General features: G+C 42.1%; 1 protein-coding gene across 1 annotated transcript in view; it reads right to left on the bottom strand.

Annotated features, from left to right (window-relative positions):
* Window positions 1-17901, bottom strand: part of LOC132820891 (cilia- and flagella-associated protein 44) — a 162042-nt gene that overhangs the window by 68231 nt on the left and 75910 nt on the right. The window contains exons 17-20 of the mRNA XM_060833249.1: window positions 17081-17360; window positions 13792-13847; window positions 9495-9657; window positions 5222-5352 (exon numbers count right to left, since the gene is read on the bottom strand). Coding sequence (XP_060689232.1) covers window positions 5222-5352; window positions 9495-9657; window positions 13792-13847; window positions 17081-17360 — 630 coding nt within the window. The remainder of the gene's footprint in view (window positions 1-5221; window positions 5353-9494; window positions 9658-13791; window positions 13848-17080; window positions 17361-17901) is intronic.

Here is a 17901-nt window from a genome sequence, read left to right as displayed (position 1 = left end):
TTATTTTGTCCAAATGCTTTTAAATGTTGTTAATGTACCCACCTCAACCACTTCCATTGGCAGGTCATTCCATATGTGCATCATCCTCTGTGTAAAAAAACAAAAGTTGTCCCTCAGGTTCCCTATCATTCTTCCCCTCTAACCTTATACTGATGCCGTCTAGGCCTCAATTCACAACCCTGGGGAAAAGAATGAGTGTATTCACCCTATCCATGCCTCTCACGATCTGACACACTTCTATAAGATTACCCCGTCAGTCTCCTATGCTCTCAAGAGAAAAGTCTTAACTTGTCTGATCTCTCCCACAGATTCCTGGCAACATCCTTGTAAACTTCTTCTGCACTCTTGCCAGTTTAATAACATCCTTCCTATAGCAAGGTGACCAAAACTGAACACAATACTCCAAGTGCGACCACATCCACATCCTGTACAACTGAGAACATAGAACATAGAACAGTACAGTACAGCACAGAACAGGCCCTTCAGCCCACGATGTTGTGCCGACAACTGATCCTCATGTATGCACCCTCAAATTTCTGTGACCATATGCATGTCCAGCAGTCTCTTAAATGTCCCCAATGACCCGGCCTCCACAACTGCTGCTGGCAATGCATTCCATGCTCTCACAACTCTCTGTGTAAAGAACCCACCTCTGACATCCCCTCTATACTTTCCTCCAACCAGCTTAAAACTATGACTCCTCGTGTTAGTCATTTCTGCCCTGGGAAATAGTCTATGGCTATCGACTCTATCTATGCCTTTCATTATCTTGTGTACCTCAATTAGGTCCCCTCTTCTCCTTTTCTCCAATGAAAAAAGTCCGAGCTCAGTCAACCTCTCCTCATAAGATAAGCCCTCCAGTCCAGGCAGTATCCTGGTAAACCTCCTCTGAACCCTCTCCAAAGCAGTCACATCTTTCTTATAATAGGGCGACCAGAACTGGACGCAGTATTCCAAGTGCGGTCTAACCAAAGTTTTATAGAGCTACAACAAGATCTGACAACTCTTAAACTCAATCCCCCTGTTAATGAAAGCCGAAACACCATATGCTTTCTTAACAACCCTGTCCATTTGGGTGGCCATTTTAAGGGATCTATGTACCTGCACCCCAAGATCCCTCTGTTCCCTCCACACTGCCAAGAATCCTATCCTTATTCCTGTACTCAGCTTTCAAATTCGACCTCCAAAATGCATCACCTCGCATTTATCCAGGTTGAACTCCATCTGCCACCTCTCAGCCTATCTCTGCATCCTGTCAATATCCCGCTGCAGCCTACAACAGCCTCTATACTGTCAATGACACCTCCAACCTTTGGGTCATCTGCAAGCTTGCTGACCCATCCTGCAATCTCCTCATCCAAGTTATTAATAAAAATTACAAACAATAGAGGCCCAAGGACAGAGCTCTGTGAAACACCACTCACCACAGACCTCCAGGCAGAATATTTTCCTTCTACTACCACTCGCTGTCTTCTGTTGGCCAGCCAATTCTGTATCCAGACAGCTATGTTCCCCTGAATTCCATTCCTCCTGACCTTCTGAATGAGCCTAGCATGGGGAACCTTATCAAATGCCTTGCTGAAGTCCATATACACCACATCCACAGCTCGACCCTCACGAACTTTTCTAGACACATCCTCAAAGAACTCGATAAGGTTTGTGATGCATGACCTGCCCCTCACAAAGCCATGTTGACTGCATTTAATCAAACCATGCTCTTCCAGATGGTCATAAATCCTATCCCTCAGAATCCTTTCTAACACCTTGCAGACGACAGACGTGAGACTTACTGGACTGTAATTGATTTTCGCAAGTGGTGAAGCAATTGCATTTCTCATTTCCCTAAGCAGCCGAGGACAAATCTGGTCCGGCCTGGCGACTTCTCAATCTTAATGTTTGACAAAACTTTCAGCACATCAGCTTTCTCTATCTCTATCCAATTCAGCACGCACACCTGCTCTTCAAAGGTTTCATTCACTACAAAGTTTGTTTCTTTCGTAAAGACATAAGCAAAAACTCATTTAGGGCTTCCCCTACCTCCTCAGACTCCACACACAAATTCCCTGTGCTATCCCTGATCGGGCCTACTCTTTCTTTGACCATTCTCTTATTCCTCACATAAGTGTAAATTGCCTTTGTGTTCTCCCTAATCCGTTCTGCCAAGCCTTTCTCGTGCCCCTTCCTGGATCTCCTCAGACCATTTTTAAGCTCCTTCCTCGCCTGCCTGTCATCCTGTAGAGCTGAGCTTGACCCTATCTTCCTCCACCTGATGTAAGCTACCATTTTCCTCTTGACGAGAACCTCCACCGCTCTCGCCATCCAAGGTTCCTTTATCTTACCACTTCTTGCCTGTCTCCGGGGGATATATTTATTCATCACTCGCAACAACTGTTCCTTAAACAGTCTCCGCATGTCTATAGTGCCTTTACCCTGGAACAATTGCTCCCAATCCATGCTTGCTAACTCATGTCTAATCGCATCATAGTTTCCTCTTTCCCAATTAAATATCCTCCCATTTTGTCTAATCCTCTCCTTCTCCATAGCTATTAGAATGTGAGGCAGTTGTGGTCACTATCACCAAAATGCTGTCCCACCACAAGATCTGATACCTGCCCTGGCTCGTTTCCGAGCACTAAGTAGAGAATGGCCTCTCCCCTCGTCAGCCTGTCAACGTACTGAGTTAGGAAACCCTCCTGAACACACCTTACAAAAACAGCTCCATTCAAATCTTCTGCTCGAAGGAGGTTCCAATCAATATTGGGAAAGTTAAAGTCACCCATTACAACAACGCTACTACGTCCACACTTTTTCAAAATCTGCCGATCTATGCTTTCTTCCATCTCCCTGCAACATAACTTCTCAACTTCTATACTCAATGCCCTGACTGATGAAGGCCAATGTATCAAAAATCTTCTTCACTGCCCTGTCTACCTTTGACTCCACTTTAGAGAACCGTGCCCCTGAATTCTAAGGTCCCTCTGTTCCACTACACTCCTTAAGGCCTACTATTTATCATGAAACTCCGATCTTGATTTGACTTTCCAAAACGCAAGACCTCACATTTACTTATATTAAACTCCATTTGCCATTTCTCAGGCCACTTCCCCAGCTGATTAAGGTCCTGCTGCAATTTCTGACAACCTTCCTCACTATCTACAATACCACCTACTTTAGTGTATTCTGCAAATCATGCCTTGTACATTCTCGTCCAAATCATTGATATAGATAACAAACATCAATGGACCCAGCACCGAACCCTAAACTTTATTAAGACCCCTCAAGTAAGCAATTATAAGCCTGAAAACCAACTTGACCATTATCCAAATAATCATGAAATCTGGCCAGAATTTCAATCAATGGTAAGATTAGAAACTTGATGAAGGGCTTTTGCCTGAAACGTCAGTTTTCCTGCTCCTCAGTTGCTGCCTGACCTGCTGTGCTTTTCCAGCACCACTCTAATCTTGGCTCTGATCGCCAACATCTGCAGTACCCACTTTTGTCTTTCAATCAATAGTAGTCTGTCTTTGAAAGTTTCCAGTGTTCAGTCTTTCTACAGCATTATTCTTCAAAATTCTGCCATTGCATTGTTCTAGTGTTGGGTTCTTATACAGTTTTCTATGTTTCAAGTTTGTAGTATGGCATTGTTCTCCAAAATTGATTATACTTTTGGAGATTTCAAGTCTGCAGCTTGCCTTCTTATCCAAAATAGCTCCTTTCTTCCTAGTTACATTCGGGGTTAGCTATGTGTTTAAAACACAGCATTTTCCTGCAATTAACCCCTTTACTTCAGAACATTACTTCTGCAAGTAGATCTAATTGTGTATTTGCCATGAGTCAGCAGATTATCAAAGAAGTGTTATCTCCCCACTTCCAGAAAACAGCTTATGTTCCTTCTTCAAAAGGATGGTCAATTCACATGTTGTTGTAACCCCTTTTTATAAAAGTTTCTCATTGGTCCATTCGTCTCAAGAAACAGTTTATCCCAAAAAGAGTTATTGCTGCTTTTTTCAATCCATGTGTAACAGTTTATCTTTGTTAATTGTTCCAAACCATGAAATTATTAAAATTCTGTAGTTTACATTGTCACATAGTCATTGTGATGGCAGGACGAGGAGCTCAAGTTAAGATCAACCATACATCAACATTGCAAAAGCATGGTTCAGCTGGATTTGGGGCTATGCTCGGTTGTAAAAGCAAGGAGTTTGTGGTGGGATTGAAGACTGAAGTTGGTATTCCACTCAAAAGATTTTCTTAGCAGTGATCCTGGGGACCATGCACTCAGTAAATGTCTCAGCGTTGATCTCTGGGACACTCCATTCAATAAAGATCGCTAACACCAATCCCGGAGACATTCCACTCCATACATTAGCTCAGAATTATTATGGTGCAGAAGGAGGCCATTTAGCCTATCATGTCTGCACCGAGCATTTTAATTTAGTGTCTTTTCCCATAACCTTGCACACTGTTTCTCTTTAAATAATCATCTAATGCCCTCATGATTGCCTTAATTGAACATGCTTTCACCATACATTCAAGCAGTGCTTCGGCCCTAAATGCTTGCTGTATGAAAAGATTTTCTTGGCTTACATTTCTTCTTTTGGAAAACACATTGAATCCGTGCTCGCTGGATCTTGATCATTTACAGGTTCTCCCTTTATTACTTTCATGATTTTGAAATTATTGTCGAATCTCCTCCAACACTAAATACTAAGAAACTCCATGTAGTACACTCCTGGCACTGATTTCTGGGACACTCAGCATATCTTCTAGCACCACACTCTTGACTCATACCTCCTTAACACTGATCCCTGGGTTTGTCACTCAGCGTACCTCTCCCAGCACCAATTATGGGAGTTTATCTGTACACCACTGATCCCTAGGACATTGCATTCAATGGAAGATGCACTGCAGCAACTCACCAATGGCACTTGCGTCAGTATTTTCCAAACCATGATCTCTCCCATCTAGTACAAGAACAGCAGATACATAGAACAGCACCTCCAGCAAATTTCCCTCCAAACCAAATGGACAGGATCTTCTGTGGTGGTCCTTCCTTCTTCCTCCTGTGAGACCTTCTCCTTTCTGCCTCCTCCTCCTCTTCATGTTGCAGAGCAAGCAGTACTGCAACTACAGGCCCATACCTATTATAGGCATGTTAATTCCTCCCATATGATAACGTCATGAATATGTTTAAAATTAATATTCATATTCAATACATTACCTGGCTTGAAGCTTTTGAAGGCCAATGCGATACTTTTCCTGTTCCCATGCCATTTCTTTATAAACTAACTCAATCCGATCAGTAATTTGTTTTTCAACCTCTTCTCGAATCTGCCGATCCAGCTCAAAATCCTAATAGAAGTAAGTGTGACAAATGACAGCATTAAATACAAATGGGAACATAGGAACATACATTGAATCAGGCAAAATTGGGAAGATGAGCTGCTGACTGACAAATTTTATGTGGATAAATGGAAGGTCATGAAGCTAAGGAAGGCAATTGAAAATGTGGATATAAACTTTATGGTTCCAAGATTCAAGACAATTTTAGAGGTATTGATTGTAAGCCTTTGCTCAGTGATTATTCTTCTGCCTCAAGATCTGAAGATTGTGTTCAAGCCCATTCAAACAGCTGAGTTTGTAGCCGAGGTTTAGTGTGTTACCAGTGGAGTGTTATTTTTGATGAGAAATCAATCGGTTTTAATGATGTTGTAATGATGCCACTTTTTTTAACAAGGTTATGCTGTCCTTGTTTTTTTTTCAGAAAGGTTGTAAAAGCAGCGATTCCAAAATGTCCAGGTTTGAAGGGTTTCAGGGTCAGTTTGATCATAGCTAACAGATACTGTCTCAAGCAAAAGGTTTTCAAGTTTCAAAAAATCACTAGTACAATGAAAGCAGAGTGGCCAGTTCTCCTAGCTCAGCTTTTCTCTGGTTTGGTTTGGTTTTAGCAGTCTGGCTGTTCACTGAAAGCAAGCAAGTTTCAGGCTGCTGGTCCAAGAAATAGCTACATGGAAGAAGATGTTCTATGCTGAATCCCTCTGCCATCTCTCGCTCTCCTGTAGGACCCCGGTATTTGATTTCACCATTTTTGTCAAGGGGTGTTTATGGGGATTGGGAATTTAGAACAGCATCATTGAATTGGGATAATCTGTTGGATTTTCAGATAGTGTTATTCTTTATTCTGTTCTCTTTTGTTTGTGTTTCATTCCATCATCTTGCAAATAAATTCTGTTTTGTTTCAAACAAAGTGATTGGGACAGCTGCAACACTCCTGGAATATCCTGTTTAAAACAACTAGCAAAGTTCGGGTCCGGGCTACTTCTGAGAAATGTTTTGAGGGGATCTGATCTAGTCTATAATAATGTGAAAGATTTGATTTGATTCATTGTTGTCACATGTACCTAAGTACAGTGAAAACCTTTAATTTGCTTGCAGAGCAAGCAGATCACAATATATAAGGGCATTCAGATCACAGATGTTCAGACAGAGCGAGGCATATAAGATTATGGCTGGACAGGAGGTGCACAAAAGAAAGATCAATCATCGGAGTTTTGAATAAAATGCAGGAAGTTATACTGGTAACACAATTAACAGCCAGTCCTCAGTAAATAACTATAGTGAATAACATAAAGACTGGTCAAACATTTCTCTTTATCATTTGTACTTGGATTGCAGACAGTACAGATTCAGTTGCTTTTATTTTAAACTTTTGTTCCTCTGAATCAGTGCAAATGGGCCACCAGTTTGATTGTTGTAGGGTTAAAACAATGACAGCAGATGCTGGAAACCAGATTCTGGATCAGTGGTGCTGGAAGAGCACAGCAGTTGAGGCAGCATCCAAGGAGCAGCGAAATCGACGTTTCGGGCAAAAGCCCTTCATCAGGAATAAAGGAAGTGAGCCTGAAGCGTGGAGAGATAAGCTAGAGGAGGGTGGGGGTGGGGAGAAAGTAGCATAGAGTACAATGGGTGAGTGGGGCAGGGGATGAAGGTGATAGGTCAGGGAGGAGAGGGTGGAGTGGATAGGTGGAAAAGGAGCTAGGCAGGTAGGACAAGTCCGGACAAGTCATGGGGACAGTGCTGAGCTGGAAGTTTGGAACTAGGGTGAGGTGGGGGAAGGGGAAATGAGGAAACTGTTGAAGTCCACATTGATGCCCTGGGGTTGAAGTGTTCCGAGACGGAAGATGAGGCGTTCTTCCTCCAGGCGTCTGGTGGTGAGGGAGCAGCGGTGAAGGAGGCCCAGGACCTCCATGTCCTCGGCAGAGTGGGAGGGGGAGTTGAAATGTTGGGCCACGGGGCGGTGTGGTTGATTGGTGTGGGTATCTCGGAGATGTTCCCTAAAGCGCTCTGCTAGGAGGCGCCCAGTCTCACCAACGTAGAGGAGACCGCATCGGGAGCAACGGATACAATAAATGATATTAGTGGATGTACAGGTAAAACTTTGATGGATGTGGAAGGCTCCTTTAGGGCCTTGGATAGAGGTGAGGGAGGAGGTGTGGGCACAGGTTTTACAGTTCCTGCAGTGGCAGGGCAAAGTGCCAGGATGGGAGGGTGGGTTGTAGGGGGGCGTGGACCTGACCAGGTAGTCACGGAGGGAACGGTCTTTGCGGAAGACGGAAAGGGGTGGGGAGGGAAATATATCCCTGGTGGTAGAGTCTTTTTGGAGGTGGCGGAAATGTCGGTGGATGATTTGGTTTATGCGCAGGCTTGTAGGGTGGAAATTGAGCACCAGGGACGTTCTGTCCTTGTTACGTTTGGAGGGGTGGGGTCTGAGGGTGGAGGTGTGGGATGTGGACGAGATGCATTGGAGGGCATCTTTAACCATGTGGGAAGGGAAATTGCAGTCTCTAAAGAAGGAGGCCATCTGGTGTGTTCTATGGTGGAACTGGTCCTCCTGGGAGCAGATACGGCGGAGGCGGAGGAATTGGGAATACGGGATGGCATTTTTGCAAGAGGTAGGATGGGAAGAGGTGTAATCCAGGTAGCTGTGGGAGTCGGTGGGTTTGTAAAAAATGTCAGTGTCAAGTTGGTTGTCGTTAAGGAGATGGAGAGGTCCAGGAAGGGCAGGAAGGTGTCAGAGATGGTCCAGGTGAATTTAAGGTCAGGGTGGAATGTGTTGGTGAAATTGATGAATTGCTCAACCTCCTCACGGGAGCACGAGGTGGCGCCAATGCAGTCAATGGAGGAAGAGGTGGGGAGTGGTGCCGGTGTAATTACGGAAGATCGACTGTTCTACGTAGCCAACAAAGAGACAGGCATAGCTGGGGCCCATACGTGTGCCCATGGCTACCCCTTTGGTCTGGAGGAAGTGGGAGGATTCAAAAGAGAAATTGTTAAGGGTGAGGACCAGTTCGGCCAAATGAATGAGAGTGTCGGTGGAAGGGTACTGTTGGGGACGTCTGGAGAGGGCAAAACGGAGGGCTTGGAGGCCCTGGTCATGGCGGATGGAGGTGTAGAGGGATTGGATATCCATGGTGAAGATGAGGCATTGGGGGCCGGGGAAATGGAAGTCTTGGAGGAGGTGGGGTCGGCCAGGGTGGTCAGGCTTGTGGATCTTGGGAAGGAGGTAAAACCGGGTAGTGCGGGGCTCCCGACTATGAGGTTGGAAGCTGTGGGTGGGAGATCGCCTGAAGAGATGAGGTTCGGTATGGTCTGGGAAATGATGGTTTGGTGATGGGGGGGTGGGGTCATGGTCGAGGGAGCAGTAGGAAGGGGTGTCCTCGAGTTGGCGTTTGGCTTCGGCGGTGTAGAGGTCAGTGCGCCAGACTACCACTGCGCCCCCTTTATCCGCTGGCTTTTGCCCGAAACGTCGATTTTGCTGCACTTTGGATGCTGCCTGAACTGCTGTGCTCTTCCAGCACCACAGAACATAATTCCATATTCACGCTGTGATAGAATCTAATGGAACCAACTTTACTTTCTTCCTTCCAATATGCCCTGAAAATGCTACAACTTGGAATATAAACTTTCTGCTCCTATCCAATCTTAATCCCAATATCATATCCTTGTGACCTATGCCATGCTGCAAAGTTTCACTCTATTTCTTTCAGGTTTTAAATATTGAGCAATTACAGTAAATACACAGTGATTGTAAATTAAACTAATAACTCAATTCCAGTGCAAACTGATTCTCAACTTCAGAATCAGTTGATGAATTACTGTACTGAAAATGAATGTGGACCAGAATTACTGAAGAAAAACTGAACCTGCCACTTCCTGGGGTTATTGGTATTCCTCCAAATGGTGAATGCAATTTAACCATGCCTGGTTCTTGTTCATTTCTTTCATGGGACTGATTAAATTGATGTTATCTTTGATGTGCAAACTTACAACACATAACACTCAGTTTGTCAATGAATTTCCACTCCTGGGTGTGTCAGCCAACCAGCAAAACGTGCAATGCAGTTAATACAAAAATATTTCTGGGAAAAAAAATCATTGCTACCATGTTATTGGTTAGCCAAAAGTTAAATAATAAACAAACAGTTAAAATCTACCTCTTTGTTGAGCTGAACATGCTCAGGTAGTTCCACATTTTTTATTTGAAGTTCTCTAAACTCATCTCGCAGGTCATGCAATTCCAATCTTTTCTTTGCTTTCTTTTCCTCTGCCAACTTCATAATCTGATCCATCTCTGCTTTCTTTTTAGCAATTTCAAGGCTAAATGTGATGTAAAAATTTTAAAAAGTGATAAAGTTCCACAGCTATTCTCCTTAAAGTTTGCTCAGAAAATAGTTAAGGTGAACAAAATGTAGAAAACAGAAAGAGAAATTGCTGCAGAAACTCAAAAGGTTGGGCAGCCAAGGGGAGAGAGCAGAAAAATACAAAATATTAGAAATACTCATTGGTTCAGGCAATCTCTGGGGAGGAAAACAGAGTTAACATTTCATTAACATTAACAATAACTGCTAACTGAACTAGAAATATTCATACAGAGTGCATCGGGCAATAGAACAGAGAGAAGAATATAATGTTATGGCTGCAGAGAAGTTGCACAGACAGCAAGATCAACATTTAATTTAAAATATAAGAGGTCCATTCAGAAGTCTGATTACAGCAGGGAAGAAGCTATTCTTGAATCTATTTGTACGTGTATATCAACTTTTATATCTTCTGCCCAGTGGACAAGAATGGAAGAGATTAAACCGGGATAGGAGGGGTCTTTGATTATGTTGGTTGCTTTCCCGAGGCAGTAGGAAGTATAGATGGACTCAATGGATGGTTTGTGTGATGGAATGGGCTGTGTTCATGATTCTCTTGTAGTTTCTTGCGGTCTTGGGAACAGCAGTTGCAAAAACACGCTGTGATACATCCAGATAGAATACTTTCTATAGTGCATCTATAAAAATTGGTAAGAGTCCTTGTGGACATATGGTGCCACACAACAAGTTAGTGAGGTAAGCCTTAGGCATGAGACAAAAGGGACAGCAGCAATGTGGATTCAAAATTGGTAGAGAGATAGGAAACAGAGTATGGTAGTCAATGGGTAATTTTCCAACTGGAGGAAGGTCTGCAGGAGAGCTCCGCAGGGGTCAGTATTGTGACCGAGAATTTTCCTGATATATATTAATAATCTAGATCTTGCCTGTGCAAGGGACAATTTCAAAACTTGCAGATGACATATAACTTGGGAGAATTTTAAACTGAGAGAAGGACAGCATTGAACTTCTAAAATGATATTGACTATTTGGAAGAATGGGCAATGGGAGCAGATTAATGTCAATGCAGAGAAGTGCAAGGTACCTTGGTACAAAGAATGTGGAGTGACAGAATTAAATAAAGAGCGTTATTCTAAAGGATGTGAAAGAGCAAGGAGACCTGAGTGGATATGTGCATATGTCATTAAATGTGGCAAGAAGAGCGGCACAGTGGGTAGCGCTGCTGCCTCACAGCACCAGAAACGTTGGCTTGATCCCACCCTTGGGCGACTATCTGTGTGGAGTTTACACATTCTCCCTGTATCTGCATGGGTTTCCATCGGGTGCTCTGGTTTCCTTCCACAATCCAAAGATGTGCAGGTTAGGTGGGTTGGCCATGGAAAATGTCGGGTTGTAGGGGTAGAATAAGGGATGGGTCTGGGTGGGATGCTCTTCAGAAGATCGGTGTGGACTCAATGGGTCAAATAGCCTGCTTTCATACTGCAGGGATTCTATGAAGAGAGTAATTAACAAAGCTTCATCAGCCATGATTTCACTGAATGGCAGAGCAGACTCAATGGGTTGAATGCTCTATTTCTGCTCCTACGATTTTATTAGCAGGATCATTGTCAACAAGTGAAGGGAGATTATAATGGGCTTACACAAGAGAGTTAGACTGCAGTTGGAGTTCTGGACACAACAATGCAGGATGAAAGTGAAGGCACTGGAAAGAGTGCTAAAGCGATGTACAAAAATAGTTCCAGGGATGAGAGACTCCAGTCATGGGGATATATTGGAGAAAACGGGACTGCTTTCCTTGCAGAGGAGAAGGTTAACAAGATTCAATAGAAATTTTCAAAATCACGAGAATCTGGACAAAGTAGATAGGGAGAAATTGTTCCTGCTTTTAAACAAATAAAAAAAAAGAGGGTATAGTTATAAAGTGTTTTTGTAAACTAAGCAAATGTGAGGCGAGAGAAAGCTTTTTCACAAAGTAAGTGACTAGCAACGGTTCTAGAATGCACTACCCGGAGATGTGGTGGAGGCAGATTTAATTGAGTTATTCAAGAGGGCATTTAGTGATTACTCAAATAGAAACAGTGCACAGGGTTACGAAGAAAAGGCAGGAGATCAGCCTGAAATCGAAATGCTCAGAGAGCCAATGTAAACCAGATGGGCTGAATGATCTCCTTTTGCACTGTAATGATTCCAAGATACTGTTACTATAAGAAATGCAGTACAATTACAGGACTCAAACAGTACTGAAGGATTTAAGATAGAAATCTCTAAAGTGATTTTCATGACCCCAAGACATCTCATGCCCTAGCCAAGTTGATCCTGTATAATTGCAGCACTGGGAAAGATCAGTTAGGCAACGTTTTCTTAGTAGACATCCCTCCAACTCAACCAGATAAATCGAGAACCTCTCCAAGCCATGTCCTGTTCAAAAACACTGCTAACAAAGCAGCAAATATGGAAACTAAAGAGCATGAAAGCATGGGAAGGGTTAAAGCATGAAGACCACTGGCAATCTGTTGCAAGGGGTCTGTGGAATGCTACACTAGTTAAAAGGTTACTGTGGCAGGATGAGATAAGAATAATGGAATGCTCCTATACCAATCATCAGAATAAGGTTGGGGCTGAAAGGTCACTATGGTGGGATGAGATAACAGTTAGTAAACTCAGCCTTGCATGCTAAATAACATCATGGCAGGTTGGGACAGGTCATGACAATAAATATTTAGGGCATGACATTAAATAGTTAACTAATAGTTAGTAGAGTCAGCCTGCTTGAGACCCTTGACAATAAAATATCTAATCATGACATTAGAATAATATTAAGTAGGGTCTGGGATGAAAGATCATTATTGCAGAGGTGACAGTAAAATATCTAATTGTGACATTAGAATAATATAAGCACAATGTAGGATAAACCATCCTGGCAGAAAGAGAGAGATAATGGGAACTAACATCATTCGTTTATTGTATAGCTGGAGCGAGGTAATTCTGATTAACACAGTTGGACATGCTGATAAGCTAACAAAAACATGATGTAGAAAGAGCCACGGACCCTGAGGTTCAGGGGCATTCAAGAAATTTGCTTTCTGAGTGTCACGGTTTTTTGTTTGCAAACAAAAGACCTACTCCTTGAAGAACTCTCTACATCTCCTGGTGATTCTCTACATTTTCTCCACGACACCCATTATCATCAGTCATGTGATTTCTAAGAAGCTTGTTAAAAAATTCTCCAAAGTCTTCTTTTGAAGAAACCACTCCAGGTATTTCCATAAAACATGAAATAAGGTGCTTTTACCAAAGTTTTAAATTTCCAAAGAGTTTGTGGGAATGTGGGGTACCTGCATTCTTTCAATTAAAATCCCCCTAATGACCCTTAATGAGAGACCCGTGCAGTGGAAGATTGCAATTTTCAACCTTTAATTTACTAAACATGAATAATCAGTTTCAGCAGGTGAACAGTCAAAATTGCCATGGCAGCATCAGAAATTTCCTTTTCATTAATTTGAAGTTGACCTTCTTTGGGACACCTAACATCAATGACTGCATTCCATTATCAATTTTTTTCCCAGAAAGGAAGGTTATATTTAGATATTTACTCAGAGAATTCTACACTCTTACAAAAACTCGCTTTTTTTTTAGTTCATTCATGGGATGAGGGCACCGCTGGCTAGGCCAGCATTTATTGCCCATTCCAGAGGGTAGTTAAGAGTCAACCACAATGCTGTGGGTCTGGACTCACATGTAAGCCAGACCAGGTAGGGGTGGCAATTTCCTTCCTTAAAGGATATTCATCAACCAAATGCATTTCCCCAACAATTAATAATGGTTTCATCATTAGATTCTTAATTCCAGATTTTTATTGAATTCAAATTCCACCATCTGCCATAGCAAGATTTGAACTGGGGGACCCCAGAATATTGCCTGGGTCTCTGGATAATAATCCAGCAATAATTACATTAGGCTATCACCTCCCTCTGGTGCCTTTCTGCATTCACAAAATTCTGAGGCTCTAATGAAGAGGTTGAATACTTCACACTAACAGTTCACATAGTCTTTTACTTTATTCTCTTCTAAAAATTGTTACATTCACATAAATAGGGATACAGTTTATCTTTCTATTTTCTAAATACCAATGTACCTGTAGGCATTTGGATCATCAATATCATCTGCTATTTTTTCTATTGCAAGATCTCTCTACAGGAAAAAAAAATAAACATATCAGTGCATTTTCCCAACCTCTATGCAGATCAACAAGCTGTAACAAACTATGTTTGTATACATGAATGTCCAAGTGTACACCTGATGTGTGTGGAATTGAAATTTGTTGACTGCATATGTATGATTAATGTGAGGATGAGCATAGTGTGCACAGTTATGCATGTATGCTTTGTAATAGGCTAAAAAGGGATAGCAATTACATACCAAATACCAAAAGGTATTTGATAAGGTTCTGCACCAGAGAGTGAGTGAAGAGTTGGAGGTAGCCTTGTGATTTGAGTTGGAAGTTGGGCAGTAGGATAGAAAGCAGGGATATGAGTAATTTTCTCTGAGTAAAGCTGGAAACAGAGACGTGCTGTCGAAGCTTCTCATCCTTGCAATGTGACAGCATTTCTCTTTTTCAGCAGTAGTCAAGTCCTTCTTCACCTAGCAACTATTCGAAAGCTCTGACTGATTTGGAGTGACAAGTGATATTCTCCAGGAATCTGTACTCAAGTTTCAGCTTTTCATCTATTATATCAATGACTCTTGAACAATAACGGATGAATTGTGTATTTGGGTTCACAGATGACATTAAATCGTGAGATAGCAGTAGGCTGTATAGATGGGAACCAAAAGTTACAAAAGGACATCAACTGATTGAGTGAATAGGCAGAACTATGAAAAGTAGGGGCTGGAAAGGGTCTGTGCCAGCAGTGCAGAATGGACCCAATTGCCAATTTTTCACTGGACTCAATCTTTTCCAACAGGGTTATAGATCAAATGCTGTTTGATAAATCACTTCTTAATTACTGTTAACTCAGTCTGAAATTAAAATCTTGGAAATATTTCCCAAATCAATACAAGTTATAACAGGTGGTTTATTTCATTCCAGACCTGCTGTGAGGACCAATTTCACACCAACAGAGTTCACTGTGAAGATTAGATCCACAAAGGTGAAACATTTTGTTTTGCTTTACTCATGGGATGTGGATGTGATTAGCTGAACTAGCATTTATTGTCCATTTCTTTTTAAATGATGTGGTAAGTTGCCTTCCTAAACCTGCTTAGAGTCCATGTGCTGTAGGTAGACCTAAAATGACATTTGGGAGGAAATTCCAGAATTTTGTCCCAACGACACTGAAGGACAGCAAAATATTTGAGGTATTATTGGAATTGGAACATTTGGAAATATTTCTCAAAGGAAAGGACTAGGAACAATGAAATTTGAGAAGTAAAGGATGTCCATGTATGCATTTTTTTTTACATCAAGGAGATATCAGTCTAGACTATTCCAAATACAACAACTTTACACAATGAATTGTCCTATTATTCATGGCACTCAATTATTCAACTCTACAATCATCCACGCTTAAAAAGGCACTTGAAACTACAACCCCCTAGGGGTTGCGAAAAGATGTACCTTACATTGGGACGAAATGGAGGTGTTAGAACATAGAACATAGAACAATACAGCACAGAACAGGCCCTTCGGCCCACGATGTTGTGCCGAACATCTATCCTAGATTAAGCATCCATCCATGTACCTATCCAATTGCCACTTAAAGGTCACCAATGATTCTGACTCTACCACTCCCACGGTCGGCGCATTCCATGCCCTCGCCACTCTCTGGGTAAAGAACCCACCCCGACATCTCCCCTATACCTTCCACCCTTCACCTTAAATTTATGTCCCCTTGTAACACTCTGTTGTACCCGGGGAAAAAGTTTCTGACTGTCTACTCTATCTATTCCTCTGATCATCTTATAAACCTCTATCAAGTCACCCCTCATCCTTCGCCGTTCCAACGAAAAAAGGCCGAGAACTCTCAACCTATCCTCGTACGACCTATTCTCCATTCCAGGCAACATCCTGGTAAATCTTCTCTGCACCCTCTCCAAAGCTTCCACATCTTTCCTAAAGTGAGGCGACCAGAACTGCACACAGTACTCCAAATGTAGTCTAACCAAAGTCCTGTACAGCTGCAACATCACTTCACGACTCTTGAATTCAATCCCTCTGCTAATGAACGCTAATACACCATAGGCCTTCTTACAAGCTCTATCCACCTGAGTGGCAACTTTCAAAGATCTATGTACATAGACCCCAAGATCCCTCTGTTCCTCCACCTGACTAAGAACCCTACCGTTAACCCTGTATTCCGCATTCTTATTTGTTCTTCCAAAATGGACAACCTCACACTTGGCAGGGTTGAACTCCATCTGCCACTCCTCAGCCCAGCTCGGCATCATATCTAAGTCCCTTTGCAGCCGACAACAGCCCTCCTCACTGTCCACGACTCCACCAATCTTCGTATCATCTGCAAATTTACTGACCCACCCTTCGACTCCCTCATCCAAGTCATTAATAAAAATTACAAACAGCAGAGGACCCAGAACTGATCCCTGCGGAACTCCACTTGTAACTGGGCTCCAGGCTGAATATTTACCATCTACCACCACTCTCTGACTTCGACCGGTTAGCCAGTTTTTTATCCAATTGGCCAAATTTCCCTCTATCCCATGCCTCCTGACTTTCTGCATAAGCCTACCATGGGGAACCTTATCAAATGCCTTACTAAAATCCATGTACACTACATCCACTGCTCTACCCTCATCCACATGCTTGGTCACTTCCTCAAAGAATTCAACGAGACTTGTAAGGCAAGACCTACCCTTCACAAACTCTTGAATTCAAGAGTTTTTGCGTGTGTCCTAAGTCACCATTCCACCAGTCTTTCTACTCACTTCAAACTTCAATGAACAAAGAGAATGTATTAACATGAGGTGGACAGTTAGCCAAGTATCATGGCTAAAGCCCGTTGAGATGGCGACGTATGAATGCAAGCAGATACTGTTGCAACTTAGATACTATTGCCCATAATTTTGTAGTCAGTAGTTTCTTTAACAGGGCAGCTACTCAGTTATCTATTAAAAGAGAACAAGTTTGATTTGATCTTATAAGTTTTCTCCTGGAAATAAACAGAAAACCTAGGAGATACACTGTGTCTTTGGCAGGTAAGACTGGGAAGCAGTACTGATAATCTAAGCTAAAGTGAAACTAGTAAGCAGCAAAGCTAGGGATCAAGCCATATAAAGACTGTTTCTTTTCTGTGAGAGTCAACTAAAAATCCACTCGTTTAGGCTGAAAATTGTTTAATAGAATATTCAGTTCAATACTGAGATTATGAGCCCCAGTAAATATCTACAATTGATTATGTTATGCTTACCCTGGGAGATGGCACTCGCGCTTGTTTTCCTCTCAACAACTGAGCAATGTCCTCCTCAGGAAGTATACTGAAGGCAAAGATGTTACCATCAGCCGCACATGACACCAAAAACTGATCATCATAACTGATGCAGATTCGTTTGATGTGCCCATAGTCATTGTCATGTGTACTCAGGCTCCAGAATATTTGCATGGATTTCAGATCATAATCATTGAATGAGAGAGGATAGATACGAATAGCTCCATTTTCCATCCCACAAAACAGAAGGCTTCTTTCTGAACTACAAAACAAGAAAAGCAAGTGAGCAACTTTGGAGCAGTGGCGTGTCCTTATCTCACAGCAATGTGATCATAGAAAGGCTAGACATCAAAATGTAGCTTATCTATTCTTTCTGTAATACACTCAGTGGCACTCCCATTGGACCTTCTCACCCAGCACTTATTTACTGTGAGGTGGGTGAGAAGTGTGTGAGTATTTCTCCAAGGTAAACTCACCCAACTTCTTGCCTTTCTTACCACCTCCAGGGAAGGCAAAATGGTACTCTCACTCTGGTTGTGAAAACCCTTGAATAAGTTATACAGTACTGAATGACCAGATTTGTTATGGTGCAGTAACTTCGTTATTACTGTTAAACATTCTCATTGACCCAAGAAACTAATTTTATATTTGAGTATACCAAGTGTTACTTGATAGGAAGACTTCCACAAAGCTTTAAAAAATACAATTGTTTATCATGAACTTTTGTCTTATACCAATCATAGTCATTTATTTCACTGCCTAAATCTTAAACTGAAAGTATAGAATATCCAAGTGTTTTTATT

Source organism: Hemiscyllium ocellatum, chromosome 12 (genome assembly GCF_020745735.1).
Source record: "Hemiscyllium ocellatum isolate sHemOce1 chromosome 12, sHemOce1.pat.X.cur, whole genome shotgun sequence".
Lineage (NCBI taxonomy): Eukaryota > Metazoa > Chordata > Chondrichthyes > Orectolobiformes > Hemiscylliidae > Hemiscyllium > Hemiscyllium ocellatum.
The sequence above is the reverse complement of the archived record's forward strand: the minus strand, read 5'-3'. Positions and strand labels throughout refer to the sequence as shown.